This window comes from Spinacia oleracea, chromosome 3 (genome assembly GCF_020520425.1).
Source record: "Spinacia oleracea cultivar Varoflay chromosome 3, BTI_SOV_V1, whole genome shotgun sequence".
Classification (NCBI taxonomy): domain Eukaryota; kingdom Viridiplantae; phylum Streptophyta; class Magnoliopsida; order Caryophyllales; family Amaranthaceae; genus Spinacia; species Spinacia oleracea.
Genome location: NC_079489.1, coordinates 107,744,586 through 107,768,049, shown reverse-complemented (window position 1 = coordinate 107,768,049; position 23,464 = coordinate 107,744,586). Strand labels below are relative to the sequence as shown.

Below are 23,464 nucleotides of genomic sequence, written 5' to 3'. Positions count from 1 at the left end.
ATAGGCACACTGAAATGGAGTGTGAATGTGTTATTAGTATTCCTAAATAAAAGTCCGAACACTCAGGCACTGATTTTTGTTATAATGCTTAGTCTACAGTTAAATGATGATTGTTGTGATATGCTTTTGAGTAATTTACTTGTCCTGATCCGGAAAACATCAGTGATTGTTGAGAAATTAATTTTGGTAAATTTGACACATATCTTGTACTTTGAACAATTCTACTTCGTAGATAATTTTTTTATTTTGAAATCTACATGCTTTTTTTTTTTTTGTAAGTATGACATGTTTAATGCAATGACCTTTTAATATTTACGTTGAATTTCCCCTTTCCTCTCCCCCGTCCCACCTAGCCAATCATGGTAATCACCTATTTCATCAAGGAAGCCAAACCGCTATTTTGACTATGTCCTCCTATCCTTATTTATCTTTTTTAGACGTATAAGGCTACAACAGCCTAACAGAGTTCGTTCTATAGCCAATCCCTGAACTTTACCTTAAATAAGGAGGAGAGTGGAAAGGGTAGGCTGGTAGATTTCATGGTGGGAGGTGTTACTCCCATAGTGTAGGTGGAAGGTTATGATGTGACATTTTTTTGAAGTTGATGGTGTGAAATGGGTCAATATGATAAGGGTACATAATTTTGTTTTAAAATAAATAACGGGTGTACCAGATAGAATTTTAAAAAGTAGGAGGCTACCATGTATATTTTCTCTTTTTAGACACTATAATTGTTTTTCTTCTATAAAATCATCAAAATACATCTCCTGTTTTCAACAAATGCATATATTAGGCAAATTATCTTTGAATTAAATTGAATATTACTATATAACTCTAGTCACCTCAATAAATTAAAATTCTCTTTTTACTACTTCTATGAGTAGTATTCTGAAATAATCCCTATCGTTAAACAAAGGGAGTTTTACGTAATCCGTTGCTCAATTTCAGATACTTGTTTTGCAATTAGAAGTCTGCTCTGTCAACTGGCTTTTCACTGAGCCACATTTGTGGGATTGAAATGCGTAGTGGTGTCTGGATTCAAATAAATCAAGGCATGCTCACTTGTTCAGCTGTATTAATCCCCTTTTCACTTCCACTGGTCAAGTTGGTTTCAAAAGCCTCATATTCGTAATTACTTACTCTCTTCTCTGCACATAGATGATGCTCCATGAACTGGAAGCGGGAGGTAAAGTGTACGTTGTATACCCAATCATTGAGCAGTCTGAGCAACTTCCCCAGCTTCGTGCTGCTTCTGGAGATTTTGACACCATATGTTCCGAGTTTCCCAATCATAGCTGTGGGTTACTACATGGAAGAATGAAGGCTGATGACAAGGATAAAGCATTAAAATGTTTCAGAGATGGGGAAACAAAGATTCTTCTTTCTACCCAAGTTATTGAGACAGGGATTGATGTGCCAGATGCATCCATGATGGTGGTCATGAATGCTGAAAGATTTGGAATGGCACAGTTGCACCAACTTCGAGGTCGAGTTGGTCGTGGTTCTAGAAAATCCACATGTATACTTGTTGCATCTACTGCAAGTAGTTTGAGTCGCTTGAAGGTGTTGGAGTACTCGGCCGATGGATTTCATCTGGCAAAAGTTGATCTTTTTCTTCGGGGACCTGGGGACCTGCTTGGAAAGAAGCAGTCAGGACACCTTCCAGATTTTCCGATTACGAGACTAGAAATTGACGGATCTATAATTCAAGATGCTCATGTTGCTGCACTGGTAGATACTCCCTATTATTCTCCATTTTTCTATTGTATTTTGACCTGTTGTTTCCATGCTTCTCTTACTCTTAGAATCTGACTTCATAGTGTCTTAAAAGATGACACATTCATTCATAGCAAACACACTACTACGACAATGCACATATACTGCATTGAGTAACGAGGAACATATGCAAATACTCTGATTCTTTCTCTTGCCAGCACCGTAGAATGATTGCAGTTTCTAACATAATCCCCCCCTTCCCATTGTTTGTGCAGAAAATTTTAAGCGCCTCTCATAATCTGGAGCAATATCCAGAGCTTAAAGCTGAGCTTAGTATGCGACAGCCGCTTTCTATCCTTGGTGATTAAGGTGCATGTAGTCAAGTTTACATTTTTGTATATGATATTTCGAAAATTTTAGCAATTTAACAATATTTCTGTCAGATAGAACCCCCCTCTCAATAGTTGTATTAAGTACAACTATCACCTATGTATGCCGCCGAGTGTTCATCTATATAGCAAATGTGGACATGCATTTATGTTTTCACGCCTATTATCTGTTTTGTTTCTGTAATGGACTGTTGTAATGGACCACACTAACCCTGGCACACCTACTTTGGTTTACAACAGGGGCAACAGGAAGGACAACACACACCAACAACTTCACCACCACAACACCAACACAGCAAGAGAAGGTGGAGCAGGCCTGAACTGACAAAAGAAGAGCAGCAACAGTAATTAGTAATTAATTATTGTACTTGCAAACTTTAGCTTTGTAGTATAAGTAAGGAAAGAAAGGAAGAAAAGGGGTTGAGAATTGTTGTGTATTGAGACTAGTAACCTAAAGTTACTGACTTGGAGAGTTGTAGCCTCTAAGCTACTGATTTTGTAACCGTTTACTCTCTTGAGAGTTCTTCAATCAATCAACTCCTTCCATATTTGTTGGATTCTTGTGTGTGTTACTGACTTGGAGAGTTGTAACCTCAAGCTACTTGCAGGTGCTTTACATTTGGTATCAGAGCAGCCACGATTATGTGGAAGAAAGACAACATGGTGCTCCTATATTCACAACGTTTTGAGGCTTTAGAAAGTGGACTTGCTGAGGTAACTCAGAAGATGAATGGGCTGGAGGGAATGGTGCAGGTATGGTTGCCTTCCAGTAGCTGAGAATTTCGTTGGAGGAAAGCCAGAAAAACCAAGAGTCGGTGGAGGCAGCCACCATATGCTTGGAAGGCAGAATCGACAGATTTCGGGAAGAACAAGGTATGCACATGGCTAAGTTGAAGCGTGACCAAGAGAAATTCCAAGATGAGATGAAGATTTTGTTGCAAGCCCAGAAACACCCACATCCACAACCACAACAGTAGATTTTTTTTGATAATGAGGTTGACCACTCCAACAACCAGAGTGAAATCAGGGTGTTTGAAAGAGGGCGGGGAAACAATGATGGCGGCGGTGGCCATTGGAAATACAGGAAGTTAGAGATGCCATTGTTTGAGGTCGTTGATCCTGATGGTTGGATTTTAAGAGGGGAGAAATATTTTGATTTTTACCGGTTAACAGAAGGGAGAAGATGGACGCGGCTGTGGTATCCATGGAGGGTGACGCTTTGAGGTGGTACACCTTTGAGTCTCGCCGGAAACCGATGAGGAGCTCGGCAGAACTGAAATTTAGGGTAGCAGATTATCAGCACGAGAAATGGCTTGCAATGACCCAAACCACCACGGTAGCAGATTATCAGCGTCGATTCATTGAACTGGTGGCGCCACTTGATGACGTGCCGGAAAGTATTATGATGGGGCAGTTCATAAATGGGTTGAAGGCAGAGATCTAAGCTGAGATTCAGGTTTTAAACCCTTACACGATGGATCAAACCATGGACTTGGCTCTTAGGATTGAAGACAGAAACAGGGTGAATGGCTTAGGAAGGAGCAATGTTGGGTCTAGCAAGAATGGGTTGTTTTCCTACTTTAGTAAAGGCCCACTAAATACTTCACATAATATAGTCCAGTCAAGAACCCAAAGTAATGATTTGTCCTCAAATCATTATAATCTGACTTCCCGAGGATAAAACCAATCCCCTCTGTTGGGTCTTACGGCTCCAACACCAGTGCCGCACACAAATCGACGGCGACAACATCAAGGTTCACAGGCGAAACTAAGCATCTAATGGAGTGCGAGTTACAAGACAAGAAATCCAAGGGACTCTGCTTACGGTGTGATGAAAGGTGGGGCATAGGACATTAGTGTAAAAGGAAAGAGATGAGTGTTTTGTTGATTGATGAGGACAGCGAAGTGGGCGGCGATTATTCTAACACCCCGACAATTCTCCCTTTTCTAAAACACCCTTTTAATATAAAACGTAGAGAATTATCAAGGCATTATCGCCCGTGTGAAAACGTATCATCTTATTCAGAATTTTGCAGCGGAAAACTAAAAATAACTTTAGGTTTATAAATAATCAACTACATAGTTAATCCCAAAACTAATCAACGAAAATAAGATCAGTGTAGCTAGTTCAACAAGTTTAACGTCCAACTAAACAAACCCAAGTCGACTTAGCAAATCAAAACTAAATACAAGCTCTCTATTCCCGATCCCAATGATGCAACATCTTCAAACCTGCAGATGGACAATGCTTATTGGTCCTTAGAGACTGCTCACCAAAATGGGTCATCACAGGAGAAATAAGGCATAGCCATGATCAACACACACAAACAAAGCACGTAATCAGCAAAGCTGAGTACTACATACTAAATCAATAATAATCCTAACATGATTCTATTAAACGAACAATCCTGACATGATGCTAATAAAACATAAGTAAGGACAACCAAAACATATTAACTTGAAAATCACATTTGACTAGACTAGACTAGACCGGACTAGACTTTTATAACATTTGTATTTTTCATAGAGAAATCTATGATCAAGGATAGAACAAAATCCATTTTGCATCATATCTAAGGGGTTCGAAGCGTTATGAATCGATTGACAAGTCCAACCCCGATATCTTGATTTCGGGTGGCAATGCATCGTGAACCCATATATATATCGTCTGCTAATACACGACCCAATATTATTTTAATTGAAATAGTCAATGGACCGAGTTGTCTAACTAGAAGCTTCACTAAGGAAGACGAGGGCGTGACTCCGTAACCTCAGTGACCTGCGATATCGAGGAACTTTTGAATAAAATAGAACAAGGTGATCAATCCGGTCCCAGAAAAGGCAATGGGCTACCACCATGAACCCCAACTCTTGTTTGTCCGTCACTTCAGACGTGCACAGTCTAAAGCTATTGCTATTCAGTTTCACTTTACATGATTTACCAATTAATACTTTGTCATGATTCATCAATCACATAATCAACAAGTATTCACAATTGTTTTATCTTGGAATTAAGTAAGCGATCACAAAGTTATCAATCAAGAACCCATTCCAATTAATTCAACCTTTCCTTTACCAATGGTTAACCACCTCTATATAGGTGTAAAGGATCAACTTACTAAACAAGGTCATCGGCCCTCATAAAGTAGTGAAATGCTTAAAAGGGGAACAACGATCAATCGATCTAAACCAATATATATATATGAAATAATATAATGTTCCCAACCAACATGCTTGCATCAATCATCCACGCTAACATGTTATAATTCTCATAATAAAATCCATGTTCAACACGTTCATCCAACAGCATTAAACATGTAAATCTCAACATAACCAAGTTCAAAGGCATAAGATAACCAAGTTCAAAGACATAACAACATGGTTTCAACATAAGCACACATCCCCAAGCACACAAGTATGTACGTACCTTGTGTAAACAAACTGATGGGCCACTTTAACACTTTCAAAAGTCGCCTAAAGAGAATTCTCCGCCTAAAACAACCAACAAGGATTCCCAATCAACTTGTAATCATTCACAACAATACCAACGCATTCTAAATATATCCTAAACATATTCAGAACCTTCCCCAATATCAAAACTTGAGTATTTGATTTCCTAGAATAATAATTATTGAATCAATGATTGAAATTCGTTGAAAACTCTTCGCAAACACCATACTTTAAATTTTCAGCAATATGCATTAATACCAAACTACTCCAAAATATATTCAACATACTTAAAATCAAGCCTTGCCTTAGTACATAAGGGCCGTTTTATTTATTTTTCGGTTTAAAACGATTTTAATTAAATTTAAATTCGTAATTTAATTTTTTTTCTCGGAATTTAATTTTGATTAATTTGATTATTATAAATTTATTTATACTAATTATTTTACTAAAATTAAAACCTTGATAAAATTTAAATTAATTAATTTTAATCAACTAAAAATAAAATTAAAGGATTTAAATATTATTTTGTATGAGCTTTAAATTTTAATTAAATTTGTAAGTTTCCGGTTGGACTAGGAAATACAATTTTTATGTTTAAAATTTTTAAAGCATGTACATTTCTTGGTTTTTGGTGGGAGGGTTTAGTCATTGAACTCTTGATTAGGTCTACATTCCTTTAAGGTTAAAACAACTCGATTAGAACTAATAAGGATTGAATAATTTGTAGATTATTGGAACCCTTGATTAGTTGTTACAAATGTTTAGGTGATGCATAATATGTTCTACTAACTTGCTACGTGGGCCATTCGTTGATAAATGAATGGTGAATGGTATATTGTAAATGTACTGTTTTGCAGGTTATGGAAAATGACTAGTATGGTCCAAATAGGATAGAAAATATGGTCTGCGTATCATTAATTTGAATGTAAAATTGGTCTAATGCACCAAAGTTTTTATTTTAAATATGGTCCGCGTACCATCAAATAGTTGTAATTAGTTTCAATTATAGCATATCCTAGTTGAAGAAAATGACGCCTCCCATGGTGAAATTCAAGACGGAGTTTCCAATCCATTTTCAAGACGGAGCTTGAAGTTGAAGCTTCAAGATGATGTCCGGGCCATACTAGATCACATTTATATCTTATGCATGCTTTAATTTATTTATTGCTTTAAATATCTCTTAATTATGCATGAGATTATGGCTTGATTATGTTGCATGATTAAGGATTTTAGTTCACTTAAATTCTAACCAACATAGTAAGAGCCTTAAGTTCCAAACTTTAAAAATTGAGTTAAAAGGTGCCATGCCAAAATAATATTTACTTGAATAACCTTTACATCAATCTTAATAATAGTTTTCCTCCATATCGAGGTGTTACTTATTGATCCTAAAGGGGTAAGGTACATATATAATTGTGAGTACATGTTAGTTTTGGTGAAACTCAACGATATAAGTAAGGAGTCCTTTTATATCGTGGCAAATGAGATAGGTTTACCTAAGAAGTTCTTAGACGTACCTATCAACCAAGAGTAGTTTCTAGACTATTAGCAAAGGATTTGCTTACCTAAAATATTTTAGAATTGAGTCTAAATACATAATGTGCTTAATTTTTCAATGATTTAAGGATCTTGGATTCATTTTATTCACACCCGCCGGAACACATAACACTAGAGGAAAAATCCTTATAGGTTGCTCATCAAAGGTTTCCCTTATCAAACAAGAGCAACCTTTAAGAACAAAAAAAATTAAAAAAAAAATTAATTAAAATCTGAATTTTCAGCCTTTAAACTAAAAAAAAAGTAAACCAACTCTGCTCTCTCGGTCTCTCCTCCTTGAAGCCAGTCTCTCACATGTGAACCATCTCCCTACAGTTGACTGGCGAAACCACGCTCACCGGCGAAGCCACCGGCTCTCTCCTCCTTCTCAGGTGACCGGCGAAACCACACTCACACACTTGCACCCTCTCTCCTCCTTCTCAGGCGACAACAGTGATTTCGATTGTCTTCTCTTCTTTGAGCACGCTCGCAAGTCCGCTGAAGCCGCCTACACCAAAAACCCTCTTGATGCTGAGGTCTCCACTTTATCCCCAACCTCGATGTTTTTTTTAAGAAAATAAAAAAAAATTGTGATCTTTGCTTTTAGGTTAATTGATTTATTTTGCATATTTTTGTTGCAGAATTTGACTAGATGATTTTGGTTGCCGTTTATTTTGTTTCTAAGTTAGTTAGGGGGTAGCGTCTGTTAGGTTGTTAGATCTGTTGAGGATTCTGGGCTGTTGTAGTTTTAATTGAATTTGATTTCTTTAATGTGGGATTGTTTGTTGTTAATTGTGGTGATATCTTGATTTTGAGTAGTTGGGTGTAAAATGGAATCTGCATTTCGAATCTAGGGATTGGTTTTTGTACTGATTGGTTTATTTGGGGTATTATATTAAACATCAATTAGTAAATACTTAAGTCTAAATTGTCAGATTGTTTAGACAATTATCAAATTGTCTAATTTGATTTTATCAATTATTTAGACAATTTGATTTTCACCTTATATAGCATGTACTTTTGTGAGTTTAATTACTCAGTGTTTACTTAGTCAAATTGTCTAAAGATTTCTTCTAAATTGTACAGGCTAAATAATATGACAATTTAGAACCAGGAGAGGCCAGGTCGCAATTTAATCTTTACACGAGTTACAATTTGACTTTAACAATAATACCAAATTTTCTTGCTTATTACTCAAGTCAAAATTAGTTAATATGTAATTGTTTAAAACTCTAGAAAGTTCAAATTTCAAATTCGAGTGAAGTATCGAATAGATCGAAACGAGGAACAAGAGAATTGTGTAAAGTGATGTTGCAATTATTTTTAAATTATGTTACTGAATTCCATTCTGATCGACTATTTGGTTGTTGTCGTTTTTGTTATTGTTCTGATAGACTATGATATTGTGAAATTGAAAATTTGTTTAACCTCTTTTCTTGAATGGTTTCTATGGATTTTGTAGGATAATAATTTGACGGAAGAGAGACGTGTGAAGGCACATTGTGATGTTCTTAAGCCGCAACTCAAGGCCTGTAATAACAAGGTATAGTTACTGTATTGCACTGAATTGATTCAGTTATAGTTTATGTGGGTTTTCCCATCACCTTATAGCTAAATATCCATGTTATTCTTCCTGTACCTTACTTAGAGAGTACTGTGTTTGTTATCCTTCTGGTAGGCTGAATCGTATATCATATAGCGAATATTATACGATACGACCTTGCGTCGGAATCGTATATCGTATCGCGAATATTATATGATACGACCTTGCGTCGGAATCGTAAATCGTATCGCGAATATTCGTAAGCTGGGCGAAACAAATAATCGTATCGTACGACGGTGATTCGTCGTATACGAAACATTAAATAATAGCCGTAAGGCGTTCGTCCCAAATACGAGCCGCATCGGAGCTGCCGGCCCGTCGAGCCAAGCGCGCAAGGCCCAACGAGCCAGCGAGCTCGTAACGCAGTAAGCAAGCCAGCCCGCGGGGCGTGGCAGCGCGCATCATCGCACAGCAACACAGCAGCGAGCATGCAAGCCCACGTCCCATGCTGCTCGGCTGCGCGCGTTGTGGGCTTCAGCCTGCAGTGTGTTGGCTGGGCGCGGGCATGTGCTCATGTGGGATGTGGCCGGTCATGGCCTTTTGGTCTTGTCCGGTTACATTAATAATATAATTAGGTTATTATATTTTACACACACAGCACACAATCAAATTTCCAGTTACCCTAAACCTAATTCCAAAATTACGTTCTTCAGTTTTTCTCTCTGCAAAAACTGTTCATCCCGAAAAGCAAAAATCGTGTGCATTGTCTAAGCTACAATAATCAAGACGGGTCTGAACGTGTCGGTGAACCAAATAGAGGAACGAAAAGTGGAGTTCTTTGTTCGTGTTCGTTGATACAATACTCGGGAAAACACGCTTCGAATGTAAGTTTGCTTAAACTGTGCTTTATACATGTTTTCTGGCTTTGGGGATGTTCCGCACATGTTATGTATGTTTAACTGTATTCCCCTACAAAAAGAGCATGATGAACACTTGAGGGTTATTTTGGAGACGCTTAGAAAGAATCTATTTTTATGTGAATGAAGTATAAAATCTTGAAGTCATGTTGGTATAAGTGACACTGGCGGAAAAGTGAAGGACTAAATTGATTGAAAACTACGTTACGTAAGGGAATAAAATTAAGAGAAGATCCGAGTGGTCCAGGATCGTTAGAAATCATTTGTTGTCTTGAAAAGATGGGAAATATATGAATTGGTGAAAGTGCTAAGAGTTAAGCCCAAGAGTTATACATCCATGAAAGGCGTAATGAGGTTCATTAGAAAGGGAAAGTTGAGCAGAAGGAGTTCATGTAGATCCTACTAAGATTCAAGTTGTGAGTGAGTGACCTACTCCAAAGGAACTTGTCTGATATCTGAAGTTTCCTAGGCCTAAATGACCATTATAGGAGGTTGTGAAAGACTTTTCGAAGAGAGAAAAACCAATGACCAACTTGTTGAAAAAGGAATCGAAATTCAAGTGGAGTGAGAAATGTGAGGAAGCTTTCCAGATTTTAAAGGAGTGTTTGACCTCACACTCGTTCTCGCGTCAGTTGAAACCTTATGAGGCTAATTACCCTACCCATGACCTAGAGCTAGTTGTAATTGTGATTCGCTTTGAAGATTTGGAGACATTATCTTTATGGGGCAACATGTAAGATCCTTACCGACCATAAAAGTCAGAAAATTTGGCAAGAGGTCTAGTTGAATCTTGGGGACAACATTGATGTTGAGTACGGCTTTACACCCTGCAACCGATGGTCAGCCTGAGAGGACTAACCAAACAATAGAATATATGTGGAGAGCCTGTACTATTGACTTTAAAAGATAGTTGGGAACACCATCTATATTTGATTGAATTTTCGTGCAACAATAGTTACCAGCAGTAAGATGTCACATGTTGAGGCATTGTATGGGAAAGAAGTGTAGAAGTTCCACTGGCTGGAATGTTTGAGTGAAAATATAGTATGGGGGATGGAATTCGTTGAACGGAAATACCCAGAGTTATTCCCTGAGATGAGTTATGAGGGCGTCACTCGTTTTCTTTAAGAGGGGTAGAATGCGATAGAAATTCGCGCCTTTTTACCTATTTTTAAGGCAATTTTATGCACTTTATGCTCATTTTTAGCAACTTATACATGTTGATGCAAGTAATAGATTCTCCGCATAAGGAAAAAAAGGTGTTCATGAGTAACAAAAGCAACTTTAAGTTTGAAAAGGAGTTCACATGAGTGGCACAAGTACTTCTCTAGTAAGAATAAGTTAAAGACTTTTGAACAATGTGCGAGTTCTCGTGTCAAGTTTCGGGACAAAACTTCTTTTAAGAGGGGTAGATTGTAATCCCCCATAAATTTATAAAGTTATTAATATATTTTAACATATAATTAATTATATTTAAATAAAATTTGTAAATTTTAGTAATATATATATATATATATATATATATATATATATATATATATATATATATTGAATGTATATTTATTTTATTTAAATGCATTTCAAATATTTTAATGATTTATGAAATCAAACATTTTTAGAATCATAATCCGAAAACTATTTGAAACATAGAAACAATTTAATTTTAGAAAAGTATTTCTATTCGGGTTTAGACTCGAACACTTTTAAAATTAGAAAAGGAATCCTAATCCTAGCCTAATTAAAATACCTAAGCCCAAATAAACCCCAAACCCAAAAGTTTACTCACAATGTTTTCTCTCTCCTCTCAAACCCTCATGAACTCTCACGTACTTTTTCTCTCTCCTTTCACGTGAAACTCACAAAACACACAAACTCACAAACCCTCTCCTCAATCCTTCTCCAGCCGCCGTGAACGCTGTCGCGCCACCGTCGTCCTCCGACGTCTGGTACTCTCCTTCTCTTGATCTTTCTTTCTTTCTTTTTTCTCTCCTTATTTCGTGTCCTCCTTGCTCACAGCCATCGTGCTGTCACTCGCCACCACCAACGATGCACACCACCGCCATTGTTGCAGCCACCCCCTTGTCGTGTCGCACCGCCCAACCGCGGCCAGCTTCCCTCTTTTCTCATCCACGTACGCAAGCTCATCGTTGCGCCGTGCTTCTTGCTCCGCACACGCAACCACCACTGCCTCCCACGACAGCAACCCAGCCCAGCCGCAACCGTTGTCGCGCCGCCGTGCCTCTGACCGCCGGCCGGCCGCCCACTCTCTCCTCCTTATTTGGTTATTTCTTAAACCCCACGTAAATTAAATGTTTTAATTATATGTTATTAATTTAATTTATGTTTGGATTGAATTAAATTGATGATTTTTACGATTTATTTATGAATATCAGATTTTAATGTTGAATAATTGAATAATTAATTTTCAGATTTCATAAATTGTTTGAAACGAGAATTTGAATTATTTAAATCATTAATTTTAATGTTTTAATATTTTAAATTCATGGTAGGATGATTTTAAGTTATTAAATTATTATTTTTATGAATTTAAGCATGTCGAATATATTTTGGAGTAGTTTTAAATCATCTTATATTGCTGGAAATTTATAAAGGGCATGTTTATTGAAGTTTATGATAATTGGTGATCATTAGTGTAGTAATCACTATGCTAGGAGGTTTAGTAGCTAAGTATTGACATTGGTGAATGTTCTAATTATGTTTAGGAAGGGTTTGAAGCTCCCTAATGTTGCTGAAAATTCAATATGAATTGATATGAGTCTATATTGGTTGTTGTTAGGTGGAGAATTCTCCGTAGGCGACTTTTGAATTATTAAAGTGGTCTCGCAATTTGTTTACACAAGGTACGTACATACCTGTGTGCTTGTGGATGTGTGCTATTATGGAAACCATGTTGAACATGTCTATGAACTTGATTATGTTGAAATTTACATGTTTAATGTTGTTGGACGAACATGTTGAACATATATTTTATTATGAGAATTATAACATGTTAGCATGGATGATTGTTGCAAGCATGTCAGTTGGGAACTTTATATTATTTTATATATAATGGTTTAGATCGATTGATCGAATTTTTCCCCTTAAGCATTTCACTACTTTATAAAGGCCGAGGACCTTGTTTAGTAGGTTGAAACTTTATACCTATATCACTATATCAAGGGGTTAACCATTGTTAAAGGAAATGTTGAATTAATTGGAATGAGTTCTTGATTGTTAATTTTGTGATCGCTTACTTAATTCCAACATAAAAACAATTGTGAACACTTGTTGATTACGTGATTTATGTGATTGATGAGTCATAACAAAGTATTAATTGGTAAATCATGAAAAGTGAAACTGAATAGCAATAGCTTTAGACTGTGCACGTCTGAGGTGACGGACAAACATGAGTTGGGGTTCATGGTGGTATAGCCCATGGCCTTTTCTGGGACCGGATTGATCACCGTGTTCTATTTTATTCAAAAGTTCCTCGATATTGGGGTTACGGAGTCGCGCCCGTACCTCGTCTTCCTTAGTGAAGCTGCTAGTTAGACAACTCGGTCTATTGACTATTTCAATTAAAATAATATTAATGTTATAAAAGTCTAGTGTGGTCTAGTCTAGTCTAGCCGAATGTGATTTTCAAGTTAATATGTTTTGGTTGTCCTTATTTATGTTTTATTAGCATCATGTCAGGATTGTTCGTTTAATAGAATCATGTTAGGATTATTATTGATTTAGTATGTAGTACTCAGCTTTGCTGATTACGTGCTTTGTTTGTGTGTGTTGATCATGACTATGCCTTATTGATCCTGTGATGACCCATTTTGGTGAGCAGTCTCTATGGATCAATAAGCATTGTCCATCTGCAGGTTTGAAGATGTTGCATCATTGGGATCGGGAATAGAGAGCTTGTATTTAGTTTTGATTTGATAAGTTGACTTGGGTTTGTTTAATTGGAATTTAAACTTGTTGAACTAGCTACATTGATCTTATTTTGGTTGATTGGTTTTGGGATTAACTATGTAGTTTATTATTTATAAACCTAAAGTTATTTTTAAGTTTTCCGCTAATTATTTATAAACCTAAAGTTATTCTGAATAAGCCGATACGTTATTCTGAATAAGCCGATACGTTTTCACACGGGCGATAATGCCTTGATAATTCTCTACGTTTTATATTAAAAGGGTGTTTTAGAAAAGGGAGAATTGTCGGGGTGTTACAGCAAAGCCCAGCGCGCTGCAAGCTAGCTAGGCAAGGCCCAGCAGCAACGCCCACAGATGGGCCGTGTGCTGCCAGCGCCTGCCTTGGGCCGAGCCGCGCACCATGCCCCTTGTGGGCTGCGTGTTTGCCTACGTACGACCAACTCCTTGGTCGTTTAGGATTGCTTGATTAATCGTTTTCCTAATTCTACAAGAATTAAATGTTTTCGTGTTTGATTAAACATTAAATTCTAAAGGATTAATTTAACTAGAATCCTAATTGATTGAGTTTTTTGAATCCTAGTAGAAATCTAAGTCTGTTATTTCCACCCTATAAATACGTGGTTCATAATCACAATTTATACACAACAATCAATAAGTATTAAATTAAGCTTTCGAATAAACATAAAACCTTAGATAATATTCTAGTTAATTGAATCTAAGGCGGATCCGAACGTGCTGTGGACTATCTACGGAGGGGCGACATTTGGAGTCCTAAACTTGTTCTTGTTCGGTTCGGGAGCAGGTAGGGAAGGCACGCATCACATGTATGTATCATAATTATGCTAATTGACTATGTGGCAATTAATTTGGATTCTTGGCTTTATGGTTTTTCCGCATGAAATATATTGTTTATATTTGTCATAACCTAACAGTGATATCACGAGCCTCTAATTAATTCCATAATCAATTATAGTTAACATGGATAAATTTTATAAATTTGCAATGAATTAAAGGGGTGATTAATTTCGTGTATGTAATTAATTGCAAATTCGTGCGATTATTTGATTATATGTTCGAAGGATTTTTCGACAGTTTTGTCAATAATGGTCGGAATCTTATAATTTTATAGTGAATTTCGCATGTAAACGACGTTTTAATATTTTAACAAAAATCATAGATTTGATGCCAAATCCAGAATTCCCAAATTCGAAGCCTAACTATGACTTTTCGGAGGTTTTAGTTTTCAAACGCAAAATTTATAATTTTTATGATGTTAAATTAAATATTTGCGAATCTTGAATCTATGATTGACCTATTGTATATGTTTAACAATTTTAAAGCATAATCTTGTTAATTATACAACCTAATTTGTAATTGTAATTAATTTGTTGAAATTCGAATAATTTAGAATTTGTTTTGATTTTCATAATTAATTAGCAATTTAATTAGGATCCTATGATTAAAAAACCACCATAAAATTTGTTAAAATTGAAAAGTTTTAAAATTTTATGACCTAGATTTGAATCCATGAAAATAAATATAATCGAAAATTAAACTGAATAATAAATTTTCGATTTTTCGCCTAAATTTATGAAATTAATATGAGCTAATAATTTGTCAATAAATTTAATTATAAAAGTTTTGATTCTTATGAAAAAAGTTCACGAATCTTGCACGCACGAAGCAATGGAAGCTAAGTGTTACCCTTATGGGGTGTTGCATAGTGCGGGCATGCGACGACAAGCAAGGGAGCTCGTCGCCCATGCGGTACTAGGCAGCGAGCAAAGAACAGGCACACGCGCGCGGGGGGCTGCCCTGCTTTGCGGTCTGTGCGGTGTGCAAGAGAGCAAGAGGCGAGACGAAGGCAGCAAGCAACCGAGGCCGCGCGCACGGGCAGCAGTGCTGGTTCGCACCAGCGAGCGCTGGCTCATCCAGCGAGCGACGCCTCGTCCTAGCTAGGGATGCCTGCTGCGCGTAGTGGATGGCTTGCTCGGCTTGCTGCGTGCTATGCGTGGCTTGCTCGATGCTTGCGCAACGACCATTGAAGTGGCAGGCCATTGGCGCTGCACTCGTGCACGGGGACCATGGGCGCTGCTACTACAAGGCCTCGACGAGGCATGGGCGCAAGCCTATGGCTTTGTCTTGGCCCGTTGGTTCGTTTTAATTTTTTGGTTGAAAACGATGTTAATTAAATTTAATTTCGTAATTTAATTTTTTCTCGGAATTTAATTTTGAATAATTCAATTATTATAAATTTATTTATACTAATTATTTTACTAAAATTAAAACCTTGATAAAATTTAAATTGATTAATTTTAATCAACTTAAAATAAAATAAAAGGATTGAAATAATATTTTATATGAGCTTTAAATTTTAATTAAATTTGTAAGTTTCCGGTTGGACTAGGAAATACAATTTTATGTTTAAAATTTGTAAATCATGTAAATTTCTTGGTTTTAGTGGGAGCATTTTAGTCATAAACTCTTGATTAGGTCTACATTCCTTTAAGGTTAAAACAACTCGATTAGAATTAATAAGGATTGAATATTTTGTAGATTATTGGAACCCTTGATTAATTGTTGCAAATATTTATGCATGTGATGCATAATATGTTCTACTAACTTGCTATATGGGCCATTCATTGATAAATGAATGGGTGAATGGTATATTGTAAATGTACTGTTTTGCAGGTTATGGAAAGTGAATAGGATAGAAATATGGTATGCGTACCATTAATTTGAATGTAAAATTGGTCTAATGCACCAAAGTTTTTAATTTTAAATTTGTGTGAGTACCATCAAATAGTTGTAATTAGTTTCAATTATAGCTTATCCTATTTGAAGAAAATGGCGCCTCCCATGGTGAAATTCAAGACGTAGTTTCCAATCCATTTTCAAGACGAAGTTTGAAGTTGAAGCTTCAAGATGAAGTCGGGCCATACTAGATCACATTTATATCTTATGCATGCTTTAAGTTATTTATTGCTTTAAATATGTCTTAATTATGCATTAGATTATGGGTTGATTATGTTGCATGATTAAGGATTTTAGTTCACTTAAAATCTAACCAACATAGTAAGAGTCTTAAGTTCCAAACTTTAAAAATTGAGATAAAAGGTGTCATGCCAAAATAACACTTACTTGGATAACCTTTACATCAATCTTAGTAATAATTTTCCGCCATAGCGAGGTGTTACTTATTGATCCTAAAGGGGTAAGGTATACAAATAATTGTGAGTACATGTTAGCTTTGGTGAAACTCAACGATATAAGTAAGGAGTCCTTTTATGTCGTGGCAAAACAGATAGGTTTACCTAATAAGTTCTTAGACGTACCTATCAACCAAGAGTAGAATCTACACTATTAACAAAGGATTTTCTTACCCAAAATATTTTAGAATTGAGTCTAAATACATAATGTGCTTAATTATTCAATGATTTTGAGGATCTTGGATTCATTTTATCACACCTGCCGGAATAATAAATTCGAATAAAATGTTAATGACTTGTTTAAATTGCATGATTGCTTTAATTTTCAAGATATTACTTATGATAAATGTTTAGACTTTGCATGCTTCAATGTATTTTTTAATTATTGTATATAATTAAATATCTTGCACTGCAGTATATCCTTTTAGAAAGGTAACAGTAAATTTCCTCGATTGGTAGTGAATCCAAGAACGATTTAAACGGAATATTCAACATAAATTAAATGGTAAGAACCTTGTTGGAGTGACATTGAACATGTCTAACAAAGTATAAAAGTCAACACTAGAGAAGTCAATTCTTAAGACTATAAGAAAGGGTACAAGAAATCACTAGTAGAAAAAACCCTTATTGCAGCGGGCTTTTAGACCCCTGTTGCAGCGTACATCGTATGCTGCAACTGGGGGGCCTGCAACAAGTCTGAACTTGTTGCAGCGTACAATGTTCGCTGCAAATAGTACCTTTTTGCAGCGTGCATATGTACGCTGCTACAACTGTCAAAATTTTGGCAAAATTCTTAACTTGTTGCAGCGTACCAATTAGTGTACGTTGCAAAAGACCCCACCTGTTGCAGGGTACATCTATTTGTACGCTGCAACAAGTCTGAAATTTGCCAAATTTTACACCCTTGTTGCAGCGTACACATATATATGTACGCTGCAACAAACCAGTTTTGGCGGAAAAATTTTAATTTTGTTTTGGGATACCTAGAGCGCCTTGCACCAAATATAGAAACATGTCACAACAATAATAGAATATCGCAACCTGTATAACAAATATAAAAACAATAACTGTTGTTTTGTATATTTAATATATCCCAAAACCAAAGTGTACTACATTTAAATATTTGTACGTTCCAATTTCAACGTACGCATACATTTTAATATCAAACAACTCGACCAAGCGCGCTCAGGCCAATAATAAATACTTGCTGGTAAAAACTTAGCCAATTGCTCAGGAACCACATCAATTTCCTCACTAGCATAATGCGCATTCCTCGGAGTATATACCTTCAAAAACAAAAATTTGTTGGGAGCATTAGATTAAATGTCATTTTAGTCTAAATATGATCTATAACGACCCAACGAAGCTTAAATGTGCATAAATAGATTGGAATAAGTATTGAAAAATTTAAAACTAATCATATTAATCATGTAATAAGTTTCAATTGAGTCCTTAAGTTCTTTAGTTCAAAGTAGGAAACGAAAATGTCATTTTAGTCTAAATATGACCTATAACGACGCAATAAGCCTTAAATGTGCATAAATAGATTGTAAGGAGTCTTGGAAACTTAAAACTAAGCATGTTAATCATGTTATAAGTTAATCATGTTAATCATGTTTCAATTGAGTCCTTAAGTTCTTTAGTTCAAAGTTGGGAGCGAAAATGCCTTATTTTAGCCTAAATATGACCTATAACCACCAAACAAGTCTCAAATGTGCATAAATCGATCACATTGAGTCTTAGAAACTTAAAACTAATCATGTTAATCATGTAATAAGTTGGAAGTGAGTCCTTAGGTTCGTTAGTCTAAAGTTGGGAGCGAAAATTTCATTTAAGCCTAAATATGACCAATAACGGCCAAACAAGTCTCAAATATGCATAAATAGATTGGATTGAGTCTTCGAAAGTTTAAACTAATCATATGAATCATGTAGAAAGTTTGAAGTGAGTTCTTAGGTTCGTTAGTTCAAAGTTGGGAGCGAAAACGTCTCATTTTAGCCTAAATATGACCTATAATGGCCAAACAAGTCTCAAATGTGCATAAATAGATTGGATTGAGTCGTGGAAAGTTAAAACTAATCATATGAATCATGTAATAAGCTTGAAATGAGTTCTTAAGTTCATTAGTTCAAAGTTGTGAGCAAAAATGTCATTTTAGCCTAAATATGACCTATAACGGCCAAACAAGTCTCAAATGTGCATAAATAGATTGGATTGAGTCGTGGAAAGTTAAAACTAATCATATTAATCATGTAATAAGTTGGAAGTGAGTCCTTACGTTCGTTAGTTCAAAATTGGGAGCGAAAATGTCATTTTAGCCTAAATATGACCTATAATGGCCAAACAAGTCTTAGATGTGCATAAATAGATTGGTTTGAGTCTTGGAAAGTTAAAAATAATCATATGAATCATGTAGTAAGTTTGAAATGAGTTCTTAGGATTCACTGTTCTTTATTCTTAATGTTCCCAACATCTTATTTCATCTACATTTATGATTTAAATTGAGATGATTTTCAACCTCAGTGAATATGCTGATCGAAAGAAGTAAAATACTATAAGAAACTTGGCTTGTTATATTCTATGAATGTCACTTTAACAAAGAGGAGAATCATTGATATTAAAATGAATTTGATCAGATTATGCTGACCTCCTGGCAGGTGTCGCTTTAACAAAGAGGGGAATGTCGCTTTAAAATGAATATGCTGACCTCTTCTTGGCTTGACTCTAAACAACTCCGCGTTTAGAATTTGATCAGATTAATAACGTGCAAGCTTCTTCCTAGCAGGTGTTTCGCTATTAGGGACCACCTGTACCAATTTAGAACCAGACCAAAAACTGGATATCAAACATCGTTTTAACCTTTATTCACAAGAATCAGTAACAGAATGATGCGTGTCTGATGGATGCTAAAAGAGAAACAGAAAAGATGTGAAAAAGCACCTGCTGCCTATAGCTGCATGGTACTAAATAATGAGCTGCTCTTCTTGTTCGGTAAAATCTTCATGCTTAAGGTCAGGCCTCAGGTAGTTAGTCCACCTAATCCTGCAACTCTTCCCACATCTATTGAGTCCTGTAAGGAAACTAATACATTAATAAGCGCAAACCTTGAATTAATAATCAGAGAAAAGATGCTCCCTCACAAATAATAAAACCACTCTAAACGGTATGGCATACCCATCACCAAATTTACACCTAGCCATGAGAAAGAAAAGACATATAAGACACCAATTTCCATAAATTCAGCTACTAATGTGAGTTTGCTCTTGCCCCAGACAGGTTTGAGGTTCTCATAATTTCCATAAATTCAGTGACTAATGTAGCCATGACTTTTCGAAACGTACATGAAAACATTTTACCATCTTGAATGTACCACAAAAGCTTTAATGAAATCACATTCAAGAAAAGGAAAGAGTCTCACCTGTACTCCCCAACCCAATCCAAATGAAGCAATGGCAGACGGAGAAGACCAAGAACCATCTTTCCTTCGAGCAATAACCAACCCAGTACCATCTTTCATATTCCATAGACTGGCTCCACGGAAAATTCAGCCAAGATCTCAAGGTACTGATATCAGTCAAATCATAGGTGGCAACTGTGCAGCACGACTAACTTGGTCCATCAAATACCCCTGCAAAGACTCCAAACGCACACAGCAAACGTCACATACTCGATGTGGATCTGAAATACGGAACTTTGCAGGCAATAAACTCCTCCCCTTTGAGCATTTGCTGCAGAACAATCCCCCACAAAAGTTATCTGGAACAAAGAATCGGCAAAATTGAAATTGCTAAACAAAGAATCGGCAAAATTGAAATTGCTAAACAAAAAAAGAAGTTTAAGAAGCCATTGACAACAGCAACAGCTCCAGTTTATTCCAGAGATAGGAAGGCCTGCTTTTTGTTTCCTTGTCTCTAAAATAAACAAAAACAGCAACAACTCAAGCATGTATACATTTATTCCATTGGCAGGATCTGTGCAAGCCAAGTAAATACAGTTTTACCTCTAACCAACTAACCCAAAAATGACACTAAAAGTGCAGTAAAATATATTATAATGATGCTACGTAATAATGACATGAGAAAAGCTTATACCGAGTTACTGACTTACACCCCTGTACCATAAAACTCTGATAGGGGGTGGGGGGAGATAAATTGTTCCAAAAGAAAAAAGGTACACTCAGACAATTCAGAAGATTGAACAAACAAGAGTCGGGAGAAGTAACAGCAGAAAAATGCAGAAAACCTCACCACACCAATGAATCACATTAAAAAAACGTTACTGCCACACCACTGCACAGAAAAGCAGCCACACGAAAACCCAGCATAGGAAATATTTAATATTTGTTTCAAAAACAGGAAAGTCAAAGGCTAAAGGAGTTGCATTCTCTTCCTTTTTCAAGTTCCTAAGCCATTCAGCAATTAGCTTCGATTTTAGTCCCTTATCGAAACATATATCGGAATATCGCATCCTAAATCTATTTTAGTCCCTCAATGTGTCCAAACTAAACCACCAAAATCAGTACACCAAACCCCCAAAATCCAATCTGCAGCCAAAAAAATTTATTTCAAAAGCAAAGAATTCATACCAAGCATCATTTTAAGAGGGGGAGGGGGGAGAGTATTCTACGCAAGTATAACAGAATATAATTTCAATCAAATAACTAGCACTTATCATTAATTAGACTAACTTGAATATTTGACTTAGGAATGGAATATGGTCGTTTTACTTTGACCATGGGTCACTAGACATCTTGACTGCAAATACAGCAAGTATGGCTATAAGCCTATAACTACAAGGTTTTCAATCATTATTTTGATGACTATACATCAGTCACAGATGCATAGAAATAAAAAAGGACTAAAAGATAGCCCGTTAAAAAATACAATGTACAAAGGGATTCCAGTTCATTAAAGCCCTCCTCTTGTTCGGGGCAATTACTTAACAACAAGTAAACCGTTATGTGACTGCTTGAATAATCTGTTATCATCTTACTGGAAATAAAGAATACTACAAAGCTTAGTATTATCACCATGTAAATACTTCTACTACACTCCACCTATATATAGTATCCTCTATCAGTGTCATCTCAACATTATGTCATGAAAGTGTACAAAATTATTAAATCAATTAGAAAAAAGAAAACACCAGAATAAAGCATCTGTAAATAGCACTTAGATATAGAAATTGATTCTCCAAACTATGCAATGAACCTCATACATCAGACAATAAATAATATTCATACTCAAATATGAAATTTGCGAATAACTTTCCTTTACATAGTCTGTGAAACTAGAGGATCAAGATATACTAATATACAAAAGCAGAAATATTGTTGGAGAACTACTCCTAATCTTGATAACATATAAAGTAATTCAAACTCTCAACAATTTACTCATAAAATAGTAAAAATAATAATCAGATCATGAAAGAAGAGAGAATCAGTACCTGAAATGTGATGAAACTCCGATTCCAGAGGATAGATCTGTTAGGAGCCTAAGTAGTTCTTCATGAACTCCCTGATTGAATTTCAAATGCTGAATCTCATCTACATCGACTTCATAAAAATAATTTTTAGGGCAATTAGAAAACATGAATTCATATGAACAAAATGGAATAAAATTTTTGAAATCGATAATTGATGTTCGTTCAGCTGCCAATTCACACAAATAGAAATGCAAATCCCTAGTTCTACAATTTAAACCCAAAATATGAAAGAACGAATTTCAAACGAAAGATTGTTAACGGATAAATTAAAATTACGTTACCTAAAGCCAGATCTAAAACTGCAAACTAGAAGATGCAAAATCCACCCAGATGGTCGGACAAGGTATGCTACTTCCTCCCCCTCAGAGCGATTTTCTGGCGAAATCTGCCTCAGGAGAGAAAATCTCCTCCCATGGCGCCCAACCTCGTTCGACCCAGTTCCGCTTTTGGGCTTCTTCCTAGGTTTTGGTGTCTTTCGGGGCAAATTGCCCGAGGAATGTCTCGTTGACCGGGAATTCATCACAGCGTAGGATTTGGGGGGAATTGAGAGAAGGGGTGGAAATTAGGGTTATGGAAAATGGGAATTGGGGGTTTAAGAGGGGTTTTAGGGAGGAGAGAGAGTGGGAGGAAGTGAGAGGTTCATCTTCACTCTGTAGGTACCACCGGCGACGGACGATGAAAATGGCTTCACGCAGGGAAAGCTGAGGGAAGAAGAGGGAGTACTGAGTGCTCGAATTTGGTCCTGAGGTTTTATGACGAAATGTTTGTCTTAATTAACTTTGTAGAGAAAAAAATTTACATGTTATTGCAGGGGGCTTTTACCTGTACGCTGCAAAATAAAAGGGCTATTGCAGGGGGCTTTTATTCTGTATGCTGTAAAAAGCTCTTTTGCAGGGGGCAATTAATTTGTACGCTGCAATAACCCTTTATAGGGTTTGACCCGCGTTGACCTATTGGTTGTTGAAGCTTATTAATACATGTACGCTGCAACAAGGGGGTTGCAATAGGGGTTTTTTCTACTAGTGAATAGGAAAAACAAGGAACAAGTGAAAGGAACTTACAATTCTGTTTCTACCTATAAGTCTATGTTTAAAGAAAAGTGACCTATCATTCAAACTTCCTTGGTATCATACACCGCTTGAAGTTCTTACTTCGGTAATAACACAAACAATGGAATCTAGGATACACTAATGGCCTACAAGTGGGAAATGAAACATGGAAATGCTACATTAGTTGTAGGGTCATCTAGTTTGTTTTAAGTCCTTTCAAGGATGGAACTTAATGGCTATTTTGT

The 23,464-nt window shown here is 36.2% G+C and overlaps 1 protein-coding gene and 1 long non-coding RNA gene across 7 annotated transcripts in view; one reads left to right on the top strand and one right to left on the bottom strand.

Moving 5' to 3' along the window:
• LOC110788480 (ATP-dependent DNA helicase homolog RECG, chloroplastic) overlaps positions 1–13,612 on the top strand; it is a 58,177-nt gene extending 44,565 nt beyond the window's left edge. The window contains exons 15-17 of one of the 5 annotated variants that reach the window (XM_056840640.1): positions 8,554–8,634; positions 12,349–12,412; positions 13,390–13,612. In XM_056840640.1, coding sequence (XP_056696618.1) covers positions 8,554–8,634; positions 12,349–12,366 — 99 coding nt within the window. In that variant the 3' untranslated portion in view covers positions 12,367–12,412; positions 13,390–13,612. Of the gene's footprint in view, positions 1–1,158; positions 1,732–1,991; positions 2,086–2,345; positions 2,654–8,553; positions 8,635–12,348; positions 12,413–13,389 lie in introns of those variants that run through there. The other 4 variants (XM_056840637.1, XM_056840638.1, XM_056840641.1 and 1 more) reach the window with 4 other exon arrangements.
• A 4,104-nt stretch (positions 13,613–17,716) lies between these two features.
• LOC130469244 (uncharacterized) lies at positions 17,717–22,904 on the bottom strand. Of its 2 annotated transcripts, none has more exons than XR_008929662.1 (6): positions 22,452–22,904; positions 22,132–22,240; positions 20,105–20,442; positions 19,627–19,756; positions 19,334–19,493; positions 17,717–17,972 (listed from the first exon to the last, which is right to left on the bottom strand). It is a non-coding gene; the product is annotated as an uncharacterized lncRNA (long non-coding RNA). The 2 variants fall into 2 exon arrangements; XR_008929663.1 differs by having other exon boundaries at positions 20,105–20,314.
• Positions 22,905–23,464: the final 560 nt, after the last annotated feature.